This window comes from Hippocampus guttulatus, chromosome 15 (assembly GCF_054856545.1).
Source record: "Hippocampus guttulatus isolate MCC_2025c chromosome 15, RoL_Hgut_1.0, whole genome shotgun sequence".
Classification (NCBI taxonomy): Eukaryota; Metazoa; Chordata; class Actinopteri; order Syngnathiformes; family Syngnathidae; genus Hippocampus; species Hippocampus guttulatus.
This window is the reverse complement of record NC_141275.1, coordinates 15,640,414-15,655,024: the sequence shown is the minus strand read 5'-3', so window position 1 is coordinate 15,655,024 and position 14,611 is coordinate 15,640,414. Positions and strand designations below refer to the sequence as shown.

The 14,611-nt window shown below is 50.3% G+C and overlaps 1 protein-coding gene across 2 annotated transcripts in view; it reads right to left on the bottom strand.

The window, feature by feature from the left end:
* The window catches only part of tmem132e (transmembrane protein 132E), a 131,175-nt gene that overhangs the window by 33,319 nt on the left and 83,245 nt on the right, over positions 1 to 14,611 (bottom strand). Inside the window, exons 1-2 of one of the 2 annotated variants that reach the window (XM_086130947.1) lie at positions 6,197 to 6,555; positions 4,345 to 5,263 (exon numbers count right to left, since the gene is read on the bottom strand). In XM_086130947.1, coding sequence (XP_085987073.1) covers positions 4,345 to 5,263; positions 6,197 to 6,275 — 998 coding nt within the window. In that variant the 5' untranslated portion in view covers positions 6,276 to 6,555. Of the gene's footprint in view, positions 1 to 4,344; positions 5,264 to 6,196; positions 6,556 to 14,611 lie in introns of those variants that run through there. The other variant, XM_086130948.1, reaches the window with a different exon arrangement.

The following is a 14,611-nucleotide window of genomic DNA, read 5'->3' as shown; positions in this document are numbered from 1 at the left end:
ATCAAGGCCGTGACACACTTTGATGTGGCAATCTGGATGTCGGCGGATTAAAGGGCGGATGCAAATAGAATTGCGTTCGCACGTTGCGCCTGTTGAATGACGCGTCTGCCGAGCGCGCTTCCGCTAAAGGCCTTTCCGAACGCCATCCGTTAGCCAACATCTTGAGAAAGACACCTTGGCTTCCGCCTTGCCGGCATGCGATGGAACGGAGCGGCAAAAAAAAAAAACGCAACCGGGACCAGAAACTCTGAGCGGCCACCTCGACCAATCACAAAGGAAATGAGCGAGAGAAATCGTCGCAGTCAAATGGAAAAACTCCCCGCGCCGCCTCCATCTTGTCTTCCCTTCAATAAATCGACAATAGGAGGGCGGCGGAGTCTTGGGGCGGGTGGGGGGAGATTAAAAACAAAAAACAAGGACTTTGTCAACCTGCGCTGCGAAGCGTGCCGAGAGACATTGATTGCGCTCCACTCGCTTGCTCCATGCTAGTAATTCAAGCCATGTCAAGGAAAAAAAGCCGACAAACAAACGGGATATTTAGCAGCAAGAATCCAAGATTCAAACAATCGGCCCACTTCAAAACGCATGCTCGAAATTCAGCGTCACCCGTGATGAAAGGGATTTTTTTTTTCCTGCCGCGCCGTCTCGAAGACGCATCACAATGAGTGCAGGTGCAAAAAAAACAAGTATGAGGAAGTCATGAGTCACTTTCTGCGTACGGCCTTTTCATTGCGATTGCGACCTCAAGACTTTGAATTTTTATTCCCTATTCCGTTCCCATGGCATTTGTTCACGACATGCTTCATCAACCGTCCGAATGCATCGAGCGACGGTGACAGTTTTTGGGTTCACGTGTCTAATGACTGCGCACAAAATGGCGGCAAGTTTCGCATAGTTTCTTCGAGACGCGACTATTCGACTCTGTGCAACTCGATTCAATTGGACGGACGGTCACTTTACGGGAGCCGAACTCTCGTACGATATACGAATTTGGGCAGAGTAATTCAACGCCGTCAAACTGTCCGAATTCTTCAATTCCCAAAAGCGGGCGCGCAGCGAACATTACAACGGGAATACTCGTCGGAGCACAATTTCCTCGGGTCGCGGCGGCAGCAGCTTTAGCAAGGCAGCCCAGACTTCCCTCTCCCCAGCCACTTCTTCCAGCTCTTGGCGGGAAGGCCTTCCTCTGCCAGCCGGGAGAAACGGTCTCTCCGGCGCGTTCCGGGTGGTTTCCGGGTCCTCCTGCCGGCAGGACGTACCCGGAACACCTCACCGGGGAGGCATCAAGATGCCCCAGCCGCCTCACTCGGCTCCTCTCGGCGTGGAGAGAAGCGGCTCGACTCCGATATTTTATTTCGGAAATGAATACAGACTCATCGTTACTTTTTTAAAAAAAAATTTTTATGGACGAATTGACTGCCGGGAGCGCACCCAAATTTTTGCCTTCGAGACGCGATTCACGGTGCCGTTGCGGAGTGAGCATCGTAAGCTCTTTACAGGCTCTCCTGACCTCGTCCTCGTTTATGAGTGCTGATAAAAATCAGCTGAACGCGGCGGCGCTCGACATCTTCTGACAAGGCGGCCGGCGGCTGAAGCGGCACTTTGACGGTCGTGCGAGCAGATGGAGGGGGGCGCACCCGTTCGGATAGTTGCAAAGGGGTAAACGTTTCACCCGGGCGAAGAACAAAGTGAAAAATGTACGCCTGAGCTTGAAATGAAGAGCGACGCGGTCAAACTCGGAAGCGATATGCGGCGACTCATCAAATTCAGGGAGCGACTTGGCCTGGAGTGACCTGCGAGAAGACTTAAGCTACTTAGTCGCACCTTTGACACCCTTTCATTAAGTCTCCATATGAACGACCGAGCTGGAAGGCGAGCCAGTGCACGGATGGGAAGAGTCATTTCTTCACTGCTAAAAACTGTCAGTGAGCCATTAAAAAAAAAACAACAAAAAAAAAAAACCCAAAACGAAACAAGAGCCCTGTCAAGACTGCTAGCAGATGGCGCTGACAGAATCCGGGAGCGGGGGCGAAAGCTCAAGTCGAGCCACATGGCGCGACGGCGGCGGCGCACGCGACCACTAAAATATGGTTTTAATGACGTGACAGATTGCCGACGGCCTGGCGTCACTTTGGATGGAGCGTCTCCCCCGCGGGGCCTCATCGTCATTCGACATATGCTAGGGGTGGGGAGAAGGGGGGGGGGGATTTCCCCGGGCGGCAGCCACGTCGGAAACTATTTAAAAAAAACAAACAAACAAAAAAACAAAAACAATCCCATCCTAATCCAGAAATATTCATTCCGACAGGGAAAAATTGCTAGCAGTCGAGACATTTCATGAAGGGGCGGGCGAGTACGATCGCAGCTATCGGTATTGGGCCAATAGCGGCCTTATTTCGGAGTATGAACGACTCCTGGAGAACACCGATACCAGCTCTGAATACTTAAGGGAGAAAAAAAAAATCTGCCTTTGAATAAGTCCTCCTCAGCAGTAGTTGGCGCTATCCTGAGGGGAGAGACATCGGCGAATCGTCATCGGCGTCAGTGTTACATGAAAAGTTATCTTTCAAAAGTACGACAGGTATCGATTCTTATTTGGTACCGTATCGGTCTGAAAAAAGAAGCGGTATCGAACCTCCCTTATTTTATCAGGTAGGAAATGCCGAGCCCTTTTGACCCCCCCCCCCCCTTATTGATGGGCCCTTCATTGGCAGCACTGCGCAACCGGGCGCGGCCAAATACTATTGGCCGCCATCTTACATGCATGTTGGAGAGAATTCATCGAGACTCAACCACTGCCGTTCGGGGCGCCAAGGGATGACGCTGAAGTCAGTTGAGGAGCTTCATTTAGACAAAAGTAGAGCACAAGGTTGGTCCCAAGGAACCGTGTCCACATGTGTCCGGATTTCGACAAATACGGATGCCAAGGAATGACGTTGAAATGAGCTAAGGCGCTTCGTTTAGGCAAAAGTAGTACTTTGACACCATCTTTATTATTCTCGAGGTGCCGAAAGTTTGGAAAATGCACATTTTGCACGTACTCGGGCTTCCGATGAAGAAAAAGACGAAACAATCCCCACTTTGAGAAAACGGAGCCCCGAGGTCGCTTCAACTAATGTTCTCGCAAACAAATCCACTTCTACATAAAACATCTGCTGTTCAGCTCTTATCGGGGCTTTGTGCCACCGCCCCCCCCCCCACCTCCCAAAATAAAATTGGCTCCACACGGGCTGCACTAGCGTTCGCCACCATGTTATCACGGCCCGAACGCTGCAAAAAGTCAATGAACGCTTTGTTTACGAACGCACATTCCCCCCCATTAACACCCCCCCCCCCCTCGCGCAAAAAACCCCGAACAAGCCTTGCTGTTGATTTTCATTAATTTGGGCCTTAAGTTTCCCTCTTTAGTTTTTTATTGTTAGCATAAATCACCATTAATGCCGAGAGTGTCTGCGGGGAGAAACAATACCGTGTGTGGTTTTTTTTTGGGGGGGGGTGTGGGGGGGTTTATTCCCCCAACCGAGGCTTAATGAGTCAGCCATGCTTAATAATTATTCAGCAAATCTGCGACTTTTAACAAGTGTGTGCTCAAAATTATGCTAAAATTACAAGCAAAGCGTTAGCAGGCCGTTTCATCATGTCGCCTTAAGACGTATCTTGCAGCCGGAGAGCAACGCGGCACCCCAGGAACTTTTCCGTGTGTGTCCTCTCAAACTGCAGAACATGGGAATTTATTTATTTTTTCGCCGCAAAAGTGAGGAAAAGTAGAATTGTGCTTCCGATTGTTAGCTAGCAAGAAACATGATGAATTGATATTTTGATGACATCACAATTAGCAAAAGTTCAGGGGGAATTATTTGACACGTCTTTTTTCCTCCAAGAACACACACATCACTTTAGCGGGCCGCGCTCCGCGTGAACCTGGCCCCCCCGCCCCTCCCTCTCGGCATGACTCAGCATTATTAGGAAAGCGGGGCGAAGGGGCGGGGGGGACGATTACATGCTCATTAGGCTCCTCGGAGCTAAAACAGAGCAACCTCGCGATGGATCATAAACGCGCGGAATGAGCTTACATAGAGCTCGTCGCACTCCGTTATCGGCCGACGTTCAAATTTCAGTGCGATATTGCGGGCCGGCGATATCGCAGATTGTTATCTCCTCCGTCCATCGGTGCTCATCGAGATATGTTATCGTCATTACGACTGAAAATCCAAATACGGATGAAGTGAAATCGCATCTGAACGAGCGACCGTTTGAAGCGGGCTGGCGGGCTCTGATCGGACGCGAACTTGCCAGCGGGACGTGTGGAAAGATGCCAAAGTAAACCGGGTGCGGAGCACTTACTTGAGGCTGAACTGTTCCACGGTGGAGTTGGGCATCAAGTACAAGAAGATCCTGAGGGTCTCCCCGGGCTTGAGGGGCTTCTCGGGCAGCCTGAGGAACACGTTCTCGTCCAGCTGCTTGTCCACCAGCAGTTGCTCGCGGCTGGCCTGATACAGGCTGATGCTCCCGATGCGCAGCAGGGGGTGCTGCGACGGGGCCTCCCCCCGGGCGCCCCGCCGGCCCGCCGCCTCGCCGCACTGGCCCTCCGCGTCGGGCTCGCGCAGCGTGTAGTAGAGCTCCGCCCGCAGGGTCTCGCCCGTCAGCCCGCCGTCGCCCTTCCGGCGACCCAGCGGGGCCACGTTGGCGTTGAACCAGGACGGCGGCAGGTCCAGCCGCGCCAAGCACTGCGCCAGGTCGCCTTTCATGCGGCACGAGGTCTTCATCTCCCGCACGTCCCGGAAGGCGTGGAGCCGGACGCACGGCAGCTTGTCCCGCGCTTTGAAGTCGTCCCAATCGCGGCCGGCGATGTAGAAGAACACCTGCACGGCGGGATTGTTGGAGAACACCCGCGGCTGGACGATGAAAGCGCGCACTTTCCAGTTGACCGTCAGCTGGCCGGGGATGTCCAGCGGGCTGGCCGGCTGGAGCAACTCCTTGGACAGCGTCTGGTCGCGGACAAAAGGTCCCAAGCTAATGTTGACCGCCGGCAGCTCCTTTGTCTGGAAAACCACAAAACTCTCCGAGCGCTGCAGCGGGTGGCCGCCGCCGGCCGCGCTCGGTCCCGACGCCTGAGCCGCCTTGCGCAAGAAGAAGGCCAGCTGCACGTTGGACATCTTGAAGCTGGCCGGCAGGTAGATGGCGGGCGGCGAGGGACGGGCCGTCACCGGCGAGGAACTGAGGAGGCCATCGGAACCGGTGGGCGAGACTTTGCCTGCGAGGGCTGCCAAGAAAGAAAGGACAGGAGTTCAAATTCAAGCCGCTCCGCAGGGGTGCGCTTTGCTTTGCGCTCGCTGTTTGCCGCAATTTCAAGGTTGAGCCGATAGTCAAATAAATCCGGTTTTCGGTTTGTTTGTTTTAATGTAAAATAATCTGGATAAAACCACGATGGGCATTTTAGAACCGTTTTCTTCGAAGAACAAAGCGAGTAGGTCACAATGAGGGTCAACAGCAAGGGCAAGCATCCCATTAGCTTAGAATGCTAAGTAAGCAGCCAAACCAGCTCACGCCGCCGACGACCACGACCGACAGTGTCCGGCTAGTCAACCCGCCTCAAATCTGACAAACGCAACCTGCTGCGATGAAAAGTCCTGTATTCCGCGTTTGAATTGGAAAAGTAGATCCCTTTAATTCCATCCTGCGTCCTCCGCCAAGCCGAAACCAGTCCGTCTTGACAACTTTCATCAGTGGGAGTCAGCGAATTGAATACGGCTCTCGTTTAAAGCAAAAACGACAACCGACAGTGCTTCAATTACTTGTTACACCAAGGGACAAATGGAGCCACTTTCAAGTTTAAAATAACTGTAATATTAAAAGTGTGAAAAGAAAAATCTAAAAAAAAAAACAATTCACTAGGATGGTTATATTTGGTGTCAATTCACCTGTTTTTGATGACAAAACACTCAGCGGATCACACCGAGGTGTGGAACCTTTTTTTTTTTTTTTTTTAAATATACTGTATATATATATATATTTTTTTTTTTTGCTGGAGAAAAACATCACAGGATGTTTTCACATTGAGCCATTCAAATCTTCCCCTGTTAAGTGTTGGTTAGCAACACAGAAGCCAAAGAGGCAAAAATGCAGCAACACTGACACGAGCCCATAACAACAGCCAAATTAGCATTAGGCACTTAGCATCAAGGTGTCAACATACTCATCAATAGGATCCAGAGCTGAGCGCAGAAACGCGACTTGCTGTCCCCGTGCTCCGGGTCATGGATGAAAAGTCCCATATTCCAAGTTTTACTTTGAAAAGCACATCCCCCTCCTTTCCCACGTCTTCCCCCGAGGTAAAAACCGGTGTAACTTGACAACTTTCTTTGTTGTTGAGCAGTTCCAACGTAGCCGGCACCCGCTCTTGCGCTTTCTTCGCTCCCGTTGCTAACAAAATCCAGTCGTCTTCTTCGTCGTCGTCGTCTTCTTCAACCTGCAGCTTTCAATTTCCGCTTTCGGCATGCGTGTGTGCTCGTGCGCGCTGGCTTCTGGCTCCCACGCCAATCTGATGAGGCTCGGCTACAGACGCCGGAGTGTAGCCCCCCCCCCCCCAACACCACCCCCCCCCCTCCCCCTGCTGCTCTGGTGGGCCGTGCCGCAGACAAAGCGTCGGGACGCCGCCCCATCCCAGCCACACCTCGTCTCTTGTTTGCCGGCCACACACACACACACACACACACACACACGCACGCGGGGGGGGGGGGGGGGCTTGCGTGTGTGTCTGCGTGAGCCAGGGGGATGTTCCTCCAGCCTCCGGGCAGGAGTAGTAGAAGAAGAAAGGATTAGGTTCCCATTCTTGATGAATTAGCCAGGCTTCTCCTCCTCCAACCCGTGAGAATTCGATAAGAATAGAGGCACGTCACCCCCTGAATTGGGGGTGGGCACCCCCACGTGCTTGGAATTACCAAGAAAGAGAAGAAGAATTCCTTGCCAGCGACAAAAGAGGAGCAAGAAACAACATCCTGCTCCATGCAATTGAGCAACGGGTGAGGAAGACTGACAAGTGCTGCTACTTAGCAGACGGGCGCTTTCCTCACAGCTGTCCTCAAACATGCACAGGTTGGCAAGGAACCGACGGGAATGCGACAGATTCCAGTCCCGCGAGAAAAAAAAAAAGAAGACACTTGCATCAACCCCAAGCTCATCCAAATGCGCTTTGACGGTGATTGCTTTGGACACAGAGAACGCAAAAAAAAAGGGCCAAAAGTGCTTAGAATTAAGAGGCAGGGGGCGCTAAAGTCTCAAGACAGGTCAAGGGCTGACTGATGTCGATGGGTTTTTGTTACATGCCGTTCGCCATCCCTTTTATGAACTGTGTCATCTTGCCGATTACGACGCGCGTGTTTTACGACGACACCTGCTCAGCTTACAGCAGACATAAATATGATCCGTTCAAGCCTGAGCTGCCTGGACTTTTACGGCTTCCCCGTTTCTCTCCCTCACAAACGACGCGAGGAGCCGAGATTCAACGCCAGATCTTCATCTTCAACTCAAAATCGGTGCTGATCTCAAATCCAAAGTGACAGTGCAACAACAGTGTAAAAATAAAAAAATCTAAACATTTTGCTTTGTTCAATTGAGAGGCACAATTTAAAACAACTCATATGATGACTAATATTACGAGTCACTTAGTCACGAAACTCTTTTTCGTGCATTCGGGACTGCGCCCTGGTGGCCAGGCTGTGCATAATATTGTGATGAAGACACAACATTAATACAAGAAGTACCACGAATGAAAAAATAGAGGGAAGCAATTCAGACAACAGAGTGGAGGTGTGTGCGTTTAAAAGCCCCAGCCCACCCCACAGTAAAACCGGTCTAAAAGCGCCACTTGAGCAAGGCATTTGAAGGAAAAGCGTCTGTTCACACAAGCGAGCAAAAACCCTCAAAGCCTATTTTAATTCTGCCACTGACTCCGTGTTTGTCTCCCCTCTCTCTCTCGCCGGCGTGTGTGCATGCGAAATACTGCGACGAGCCCATTAGGAAGCAGGCTGCGTCAGATGTGTTTGCGCGCCAGTTCGCTGGGCCAGAACAACACACAGTTGGGCTGTTTGCATTGTCACTGATGGGCCACAGTCGCGCAGCGGTTAGATCAACAGGCCGCGGGAGCGCCGGCGCTTTGCAAACAAAGTCATTAGCATCGGCACTACAGGCTCAGCGCAATCGAAATGCGCCTTACGAATAGAAGTTCCTGTCCCCGACGTGAAGAACGCACGACTCGAAATGAGCTGATGAGAATCAAAGTGGGCTATCTCCACATGACTTACTTTTCAGGCGATTTAAATCCCCATTTTCAAGGTTTGAAAACGCCCTTTCGCTTCTTGCTAGCACCATGTTAGCTGGCCGCATATTCCCATTACTTAGCACGGAGTTAGCGAGCCAAATGTTGTTCATAAGTACTTGCGGGCCTCACCTCGACTGTAGCGCGTACGTAGCTTTCCACACATATTCAACGGCCAATTCACGATTCAATTCGACTCACCGCCCAAGTTATGTCTAACCTTTAGCGAACCGCAGCTCGCTAACGTTCCCTCGACGGTTGGCTTGCTACAACTTTCAACATGTCATCGAAATTGACAAGGAACACCAAGAAACCAATAAGATCTCTAGCCGTCTCTCTTAAAACACCCAAAAGGTTGATTTAGGGAGCGAGCCAACGCCACGCACCGCTCAACTGAAACGTTATCTTCGTGTCGCCGCGGCGGCGGCCGCGCCCCGGGCGGGCGCTAAGTTGGAGTCAATTTACGAGGCGGTGCGACATCTTTGGAGACAGCTAGCGTCATTATTGCTGGCTCCCAGGTAGCTGGTCGCTGTCGTCGTTGTGGGAGTAAATCAGGAGTGGGAACCAAAAACAAAAAAAAAAACACTTTCTCGTTTTGTTTGAACTTCCATGTTTTTCTTGGCGAAAATAAGTCAAGCAGCAGACCATGCTCTGTCTTTGGACTAGTGATAAAAACATCGATTGCTCTCAATCTCGCTCCATTTATCATGCCGTTCAAGTATGACTATTTACGAACACATTTATTATTATAAATTTTTTTTTTTTTGGCAAATTGCAGATCTAGTCATGTCAAAAAGTGTGCCCCGACTCCCAAGGCAGCGGATCCCCTGGTGGCACGAAGCAAGTCAAAGCGCAACGCGACAACCGCACGTGGTGACGGACGCGGTCGGCTGCGCGGGGGAAGACTTCCTCGCCGCGAGCGGTGTAAACAAAGCGGCGCGCTGGCGCTCGCAAGGTCACCGTCAACCTTTTGATGGAAACGCCATCAATAACAAAAAGGCGCTCTTACTCGGGTTGGAGTGGCCGCGGATGGGCTTTGCGGCGTAACCCGATCCCCCCCCCCCCCCCCCCCCTTCCACTTGATGTCTCATTAGACCTCGAGCCAGGCGGGATTGAATTCACTTCCTGTTGCGCTCCCGTGATGCTGAGCATCTGTCGTCGTCGGGGGGGGGGGTCGGGGTTCGCCGTGCGAGGGGGGCCCTCGCAGTCATCTCACCAAGTCGTTTGAAAGCCGCTGATAAACATCAGGTCGGGCGCTAACGCATTTTTAATAGCTCGTCCCAAACGTGTTGTCTTGTTAAAGCGCGCGCCTAATAACCGATTAATTGATTGTAAAGAATTGAGAGGAAATTGGTCGCGGATTAATTTGGTCTGGACGCCGCTGAGGCTAAATGAGCGCACGGTTAAAAAAAAAAAAAAAAAAAGACGGTGACGCATTCTTAACTCTAAAACGATACCAAATGAAAGATCGGACTCTCTTCTTTCATCACAAAAGAAAAAAAATCATTTCCAGTCCATTTTTTAGACATCGTCGGTATAACTTGGGTTGGTTTCATCCAAATCATCTGTTTTGGAATACTGTAAATAAAAATGCCCAAAAAAAAAAAAAAAGCTTTTAGGGAAAAGATGCCCAAACGTTTCCCTTGTGACATTTGCACACGAGTTACGAGTTGTAGTCGTATTTAGTCGTGTGCGCGCGCGGATGCCTGCGCGCGTGTGAATGTTACGTACATGACGTTATCGCTTCTACTTTTACATTTGAGATCATCTCCGCCATCTTTATTCTCTTTCGTGACACTTTGTCGTTGATTTAACGCGACAAAAACGTTGCTCAATCACCACTTGCATATTGACGATTTGCTCTCAACTCACTCACAAATGAAGGAGGACGATTGGATGGTTCGACCTGTCATTTTGTACGCTGGCATAGATTGATTGATTAATAACCTACCAAATGTGATCTATCTTGGAAATATTTTATGGATGCGTCATCCTATGAGAAGTGAAGATTTGTTGATATGATTGACCAGACGTGAATTTGATGGACATTTTTGCCCAATGGCTTCCATATGTTGTCGATCCCCTTTTTTTTTTTTTTTTGTATGTTGTTGAATACATATTAAAAAGGCAAGTTTCAAGAAAACCATTTTGTAAAATTGGATATATTTCACGAAAGCGTCTCCGTTCAGCGATGGTTAATTTCCCCCGATGGTTGACGTGCAGGTACCAAAGCGCAGCCCGAGCGCGAGCATGGAGAGGATGCGATGAAGAGGGCAGACATTTGATCTTGAGCGGGAGAAGTGCATAAACATCTCATCAGCGGAAAAGGTCACCGCCGGATGATTGTGGAAACGGGGCCTTTCTCTCCAGGCGCTACTAATGTTTCCCCGCCGAGGCTTTCCTTATTGATTCGATTTGTTTCATCCCCCCTCCTCAAATGACACGTTTCAGCCACGCGTGGGGGTCGCGGGGGGGGGGGGGGGTCGCGGGTGATTTGGGGATTTGCATCAAATCATCCCTTCGGTTAACGGAGGAAGCCGCTCGTCACGTACGACGGCGGAGAGGCGCGGCGGAAGCCGCTTTGGATTGCGAAGCGGCAGGAGAAAAAGGCAATCGCGGCGGAAGCGCGAAGATGCCGGCCCGACGTCGTGTCTGTTTATTTACTCCACCGAGTGGCCTTGGTGGAGGCGCCGCACGTCGGATCCTGCTGGAGCGGCACCTCGGCGCCGCGCTTCCCGCAACGCGTACGTGCGGGATCAACGGAGGGCTCGCAATCGCTCAATTCTTATCAATGTTCTACGATAGGCGGCGAGCCACATTTGTCGTTTTCATCCATCCGTCCAAAGCCGTTGAGAGCAGCTTTGCGAGCCTTGATTGTCTCGAAAAGGCTTCGACGGAGGGTTGTTTTGATGACATGTCGTATTCGTTTTGAGTTTTTTCATCGCCGTATTTGCCGAGTCACAGTTTTAATTGGTTTTGATTTTCTGGAAAATGCTTCAATTCAGTTTTTGTTTTATTCGATTTCCTACCACTTTGCTAGTATGGGGGAGTATTGGTTGAGTGTAAAATAAAAGCAGCAGCGCGTGTCATAAGCTGACGTCATCCACCATTCTGTTTTGACCTTTCTTCACCTCGTCGTATTTCATTTTAGGCGAGTTTTGATGAGATTTCGTATTAGTCAAATTCCCTAATGACCGTTAGAAAAAAAGTTTTTTTTTTTTTTCAACGCCAGTGTTAATTACTTGGGTTGTGGTTCCGCTGCCAAACTTTACTTTCACTTTACCTGAGAGCTAATCTCCCCCCCAAATACGACACTTGCCGGTTTGAACGGGGGCATCATCATTTCGCAACAATTCCTTCTGGCGAATATGTTTTCCCCACTCGGGCCTGCTCGCAAAGTCGCAAATGATGACCGGACGTGGATTTGCAAGTGAAATAAATGAGTGTGCATTCATTAGTGCCCGACTTGACCAAATGAAATTAGGATCTTCCGTCGGCTATCGTAACACGTACAATGCACGGCGCCGTGATTGAGGCGGTTCATTAGGGCAGATGAAGGCTTTTCTCTCTTAGCGCATACTCATTACAATGGAACATTTTTATACACGGTGCCGCTTTAATCACGCATAATTCGCGAGCTTTATTTTTAAAACCTTTATGTTCAGCCATAAAATCATCCATAATTTATATTGACAGTCGCCTTATCTGGTCCGGCGAAGGCTGTTTGGATGGCAACGTTGGGGGGGGGGCTAAGACATAAAATGATGCCCCCCCCCCCCAATGAAAGGCACCATCCATTATTTAAGCTACTCAGGTAATAGACATTTCAGAACAGGCAAGGGATGATGAAAAAAGCAAAACCAAAAAAAGCCGACGCCCGTCGTGGTGTTTTGCTCAACGGCGAACCGAAAATGGCAAACGTCCGTCTCGCGGCCGCTTTTCCGGCGCCGCGGCGTAATCACGGCGAGTCGAATTAACGTTGCATGAAGCTGATTTGTAGGTTAGAGGAGACGCACGACTCTAATTGAGCCCCTACGGGGAAGAACACGTCTTTGGCCCAGGATACAACAATAGACACTTTTTTTTTTTTTTTTTAACGAACTGCAGGCGTTAAAATATGTACGGTCAAGAAAAAATAAAAATACAATCTGGAGGCGTATCCATTTCAGCGACAGGGCCCCATTTGCTCTTGACAACTCTTAACAGGAGGCATGCGCAGCGCCGAACTAGATTTGAGTTATATCGTCCATAAATGGCTGCCGATGCATATTCATAAGCGCAAAATGTTCCCGTCTTCCCGTGACCGTCACCGAGTTCAGAGTTAATTAAAGCCGCAAGCGCTGATGAATGGGCCCTCGCAAAAAAAAAAAAAAAAGTCCCCAAAACTTCAACTTGTACGAGTGCCGGAAAGCGTCCCGACGTGGTTCCCGTCTAATTGCAGGCACGGCACATCCACGATGGCCCTTTTGCTGGGACAACACTTTTGTGTGTCCAGGGAGTCATTCCTCTACATCTGCGATCGTCATGAACCCCCGCCCCCCCACCCCCCTATGTAGTTGCTGCCAGAGTCTGGCCCGCCAATTCATTGGGACCCGCCTAAGCACCAGTTTCAAGCACCAGAGCAAGAGCCAATTTCAGCGATGAAAAAAAAAAAAAAGAAAGAACTGGCGCTAACCTGGGCCAGAACTAGCACAAGTCTGGTGGTGGAGAAGGGCCATGAGAGTGAGTGTTGCTGGGCTTTCACAACACCCCCCCCCCACCCCCCACAAAAAACAAACAAACATGTAATAAACTTGATTAGAGGAACAGTAAAGCTCGTGCAATGTGCATCTTTCATTTCCAAGCTTGGTCGCCGGGTGGCCTAATTGGTCAGTGTTGGTAATTCTGCAGATGCGTTCCTTTTAGTTTTAACGTTTAATTGCAAATACAAATGCTTGATTATTATTATAATTTATGGGCGATCATCTTTTTTTTTTTACCCCCCCCCCCCCCAAGGCGAAATGGAAATGAGACCTCCTCGTGGCTCCCAGCAATATAACGGCTCAAATTTAAAAAGGGTTTTCAACATCGATGAGCGATCCATCTTCCCGATCAGCTCTGTTAGAATGGCCGGTGAAGCAGCATACGGCTCATTGCCCTCGGTTATGTTTGAACGCTGTAAACGTCGTAATGTTTGGGATCACAACCTTTTTGTTCCAACTGCGTTTGTAATCGCCATGTTGAGAGCACCACCCCCCCCCCCCCCACCAACCCCCCAGTGACGAAAACAGCGACGCTCGTTCCAAGTGTCTCTTTCGGGTAAGCTTTCATCCAAGTGCCCTGGCAGAGGAACTGCCAACAACCGTTTGTGATCACGCTTATTTCAAGTGCCGGCTCCAAATAGCGGGACGCCTTTTGTATGTTTGTGAGCGCCATCGTGCGCATGGCCACCCGCGACAGGTACAAAGTAAACAATTGGACGTTTGATACGAGGGCCAAAGGAAGTCGAAACAATGCAATTGTTTCGCTTGACAGTCTGTTAAAAAAAGAACGCCTGTCCGAAGCATGGAGTGGAAGGGATGCCAGCCCGTCAGTCACGACACCTCGCCGCTGCATTCGCCACATTTGCACCGCCAAAGCTTCCTCAACGGGAATAAACTCGAAAGACAACTTTGGCTTGGTTATCCGCCCCCCCCCCCCCCCGCCCCCGTCGTGTTGTCGAACCCAGAAGGGTCGACTTTCTTTTGTCTATTCTCCAGCTGCTCCTCACAGTGGCAGCTTTCTCCGCTGAGAGAAGTCGAGCTTTGTCTCAACATCTCCTTTGGTTTCGTTGCCGCACGCATACACACACGCGCGGTTTGTGCTGGTTTTGTTCTCATGGTGATAGGTTACATAACCCGCTACCGAATCACCATAACAACGAGTGATGGGGGCGGGGGGGGGAGGCCTGGGAAAGCGGGGCGGGGGTCCCCTTCACTTTAGGAGGATCTTGAGACAATGCACCAGCAGCAGATTATGGAAATGTTGCGGTTGGAGGGAAAGGAATCAACAAGAGGGTTTCATGAAATTCCGGGGGAGGGGGGGGGGGGGGAGAAAAGTGCAAGCGTTTCCACGAGAACTTCATAAATCTTTTTGCGCAAGTGATTTCCATGAAAGACGAGCGCCGTAAAACATCAGCCGACACCGCGTTAAAAGTCGGCAAATGCCTCGACTGCTATTAAAAGAGCGATTCAGTCCGCAGAATTTGTGAGTTAACGCGTCGTTGTGAAGTTCATGTCAGGACCCAAGTGCCAATTTCTTCTTTTTTTTGCAGCC